This window comes from Hipposideros armiger, unplaced genomic scaffold, assembly GCF_001890085.2.
Source record: "Hipposideros armiger isolate ML-2016 unplaced genomic scaffold, ASM189008v1 scaffold_347, whole genome shotgun sequence".
NCBI classification, from domain to species: domain Eukaryota; kingdom Metazoa; phylum Chordata; class Mammalia; order Chiroptera; family Hipposideridae; genus Hipposideros; species Hipposideros armiger.
This window is the reverse complement of record NW_017731697.1, coordinates 1631092-1635106: the sequence shown is the minus strand read 5'-3', so window position 1 is coordinate 1635106 and position 4015 is coordinate 1631092. Positions and strand designations below refer to the sequence as shown.

The 4015-nt window shown below is 47.0% G+C and overlaps 1 protein-coding gene across 1 annotated transcript in view; it reads left to right on the top strand.

The window, feature by feature from the left end:
* Positions 1-2684, top strand: part of RASGEF1C (RasGEF domain family member 1C) — a 40797-nt gene extending 38113 nt beyond the window's left edge. Inside the window, exon 12 of the mRNA XM_019661376.1 lies at positions 674-2684. Within this exon, the coding sequence (XP_019516921.1) occupies positions 674-1309 (636 nt within the window). The 3' untranslated portion in view covers positions 1310-2684. The remainder of the gene's footprint in view (positions 1-673) is intronic.
* The last annotated feature ends 1331 nt before the right edge of the window (positions 2685-4015 follow it).

The window sequence follows — 4015 nt, the reverse complement described above, 5'->3', positions numbered from 1 at the left end:
TTTTGCCTTCTTGAATTGCTCTTCAGAGCCAAGGCTGGGGGTCAAAACGCAAGACTGCAAGGTGCTCAGGTGGCCCCAGATTCAGGGTGTGGGCAGTGGGGGCAGTGTTGGCTCAGGGCTGATCAGATAAGGCCAGGAGTGGGGCTCCCACCCAGTCATGACTTGATGCTGCTATTTACTTAAAATCCTTCTTTAAGTTAGCATATTTTTTAAATTTAAATAATTGTGTTTAAATTTTACTTTAATGAAATTCTACTTCAATGAGTTTATTTAATTGTAGTTAAATACATTTATTTAAATTTATATGCATATTCTTTAAATAAACAAACTCACCATAAGTAGAGATAACCACAAAAGTAAATAGAATGAAACTAAAGGAATGTTCACCTCTAGCTAGAGGCATTGCCTGCTGAGGGCCGTAGCCTGAGCCCTGTCCCGACACAGGGGGCTGGTGAGCCCAAAGTGTCAGGTGCAGCTGATTCCTCAGAGGAGATGAACAGATGTGACGAACACCTGGGTTTCCCGATGGGTGATGCTGTCATTTATTGCCCCATGTTCCACCTTGCCCACCCTAGAGGTGATGAGATAGGCCTTGCCAGCACCAGCCCCACTCTCACAGGTGATGTCCAGGCCCTGGGAGTGCATCCATCTTGTGTCTCCATGACCCTGACAGAAATTTCTGGAGTTGGCCAAGCAGGTTGGAGAGTTTATCACATGGAAACAAGTGGAGTGTCCCTTCGAGCAAGACCCCAGCATCACCCACTACCTGTACACGACCCCTGTCTTCAGTGAGGACGGTAAGGTAGCCCCAGGCCTCACTGACCCCCAGGCCATGGGACTCTTGTGCACCCTCTTAGTAATGTTGCCATTAAGGGCCCCTGCTTTGAGTACGACACACCATGCCCACGTTTGCTGGCTTGGGGAGGGAGCAGACAAGGCTGCATCCCCCTGCCGGTTGGTTGTCACCCCCGGAGCACTGGACAGGGCCTGGGGAACTGCAGGTTGGGCCTGCCAGGACCAAGCTTCCCCTGGACACAGTTTGGAAGGGGTTGGGTATCGTAAATCTGGACCACCTTCTGTCCGACCCCACTTTCCTCTTCAGAAAAGTGGGGATGATGATAAGAACTTCCCTCCCGGGGTTCATGTGGGGATGTCCTTCCAGCTGGTGTGTGTGTGTGCATGTGTGTGTAACACACACCAGTGTCAGATGAGACAGCTACGGAGTACTGTAAATATCTGTTCCCTCCAGAAATCAGCGTTCCCACCTGGTCACTTGTCAGATATAAGAAATTTGCTGGCGAATTGCTAAGTGAGCGAATTCCAGGAGCCCCTTCCTCCAGGAAGAGAAAGTGTTGAAGTAGCAGGTGGTCATCTGGGTCTGAGTTGATGCTCACTGTTGGGTGGTGTGGCCCCAGGTTAGCTGCCCCTGGATCCAGCACCCTCAAATCACCCCGGGAGACTCCTGCTCAGCACAGAGGAAGCCTGGCTTCTTGTCACAGCCAGCATTTTACAAAGGGAACACACTCAGGGACAGGAGAACATGTTCTGCCCAAAACAAAACAAAATCAGAGGAAAGGAGTTTTTAATGATTTTGCTTTCTAATTTTTAATACTTTCAACTTTACCACTTTATTTTTTATTTTTGGAGCTAGTAACTTTTTGGAGGCGGTCTCATCAGTATCTGGAGTCCCTCTCTGCAACAAGCTCAGCAGCCTGATGGGTAAACCAGCCTGGGCCACTCCCACCCCAGCAAGCTGTGTGACCCTGGGCAGGTATCTCACCCTCTCTGAGACTCCCCTGCTACATGTATACAGTGGGGTAATGAGACAGCCTACTTCCCAGGGTTGAAGTGAGAATTATTCGAGTTGGCAAAGCCCATAGAACTACACTCAATCAATACTAGTTGTATTAATGCTGAAACAATTCACTACAAATTTGGTGGCTCAAAATAACACAAATTTATCCTCTTACAGTTATGGAGGTTAGAATCCAAAATCAGTCTCACTGGGCTAAAATCAAGGTGTCGGCAGAGCTGGTTATCTGAGGGAAGAATCATTTCCTGGCCTTTTACAACTTCTAGGGTTGCCTGTATTCCTGGGCTCATGGCCCCTTCCTCCACCCACATGCAAAGTGCATCACTCCAACCTCTGCTTCCATCATCACATCATCTTCCCTCTTCTGTGGTCAAGTCTCCCTCTGTATCACTCTTAGGACAATTGAGATAGCATTTACAGCCACCTGGATAATCTCCCATCCCCAGATTCTTAACTTAACCACATCTGAAAAGTCCCTTTTTGCCGTAGAAGGTAACTTATTCACAGGCCCTGGGGATTAGGATCTGGATATCTCTGGGAGCCATTACTCAACCTACCACACCAGTAATTACAGTGATTGTTGTCATTAGCCAATAGAAATTGGGCAATAAAATGCATCAAGGGCACATTAGGAAAGAGGTAGGGGGAGTCTATGGGCAGGGAAGAGAATGAGGGGGGCATTTCGTTCACTCCTTCAGCCAACAGTATTTCTAGAGAGACTGCTGTGTGCCATTTGGCCATGAACATATAGATAAAACCCTGCCCCTTCTGAAGCACGCTTAGAGGGGAGCACCTTCCATTTGACCCTCTCTTCTTTCTGTTCCTGCACCCTGCCACCCCCACTCCCCACCCCCCCGCAAAAAAAAAAAGAGAGAAAAGCAAGAGAAGGGACCTAAAATGTATTGAGCGCTGACTGGATCAGTCAAAGCCTCTGAGAGAAGTCCCACATTGCCCTCAGCTCCGGGCCTCCCCTGGCAGGGCCTGCCGGGCAATCCAGTCAGCCTTGAGTCTCCCTGAAACTAATGAAAATACAGAAAGTTGCAGCAAAGAATAAGAGGATATAAGGAAGAGCCAAATGGAAATTTTAGAACTGAAAAAATACAGTAACTGAAATAAAAAAAACTGAGTGGATGGGCTCAACTGCAAAATGGAGAGGACAGAGGAAAGAATCAGTGAGATGGAAGATAGAACAATAGAAATTATACACTCTGAACAAGAGAGCCTCGGGGACTTATGGGACTAGAACAAAAGATCTAATACTCATGTCATCAGAGTTGGAAAGGAGGGGACAAGAGGACAGGGTTGAAAACTACCTGAAGGAGTAATGGCTGGAATGTTCCCAGATTTGGAAAATATATAAACCTACAGATTCAAGAAGCTGAGTAAATCTCAAAGAGGATAAACCCAAAGAAACCTGTACCAAAAAACATCATAGTCAAACTTCTGGAAACTAAGGAAAAGAAACAAATCTTAAAAGCACTGAGAGAGAAATGACACTTCACCTATAAGGGAAAAACAATTCAAATGACATCAGATTCTGCATCAGAAACCATAGTGGCCAGAGGTAGTGGCACATTTTTCAAGTGCTGAAAGAAAATAACCACCAATCAGGAATTCTACATACAGTGAAAATATCCTTCAGGAATTTACTATAGAGAAATCAAAATGGAATTTTAAAAACTGTTCTGGTGGGCTGGCTGAGTGGCTCAGTTGGTTGAGAGTTGGCTTGGGAGCACGAGCTCTGAGAAGCAGGGTCTCCAGTTTGGTTCCCATATGGGCCAGTGATGCTATGCCCTCTACAGCTAAGATTGTGAACAACAGCTCGACCTGGAGCTGGGCTGCCGTGAGTGGCCAGCGATGGCGAAGGCTGCAGCCCCTGCTGCAGTGGGCTGCTGTGGCCTACTGTGAGTGGCTGGCAGCCAGCATGAGCTGCCATGAGCCACCGTGAGTGGCCATCCAATGGCCAACGACTGACTGCCTCAGCCGGGAAGAGCACAATGATCACAATATCAACATGAGCCAATGAAGCAGTGTCTTCCACAACTAGACTGAAGAACAAAAGGACAGCAACTTGTCTGTTCCCCTTCCCTGATTCCCCAACGCTGTTCCCCACCCCCAATTCCCTAATAAAATCTTTTTTTTAAAAAAAAACTGTTCTGGTAACCCACAGAAAGACAAGAAAAATAAAACAGAAACAAAACA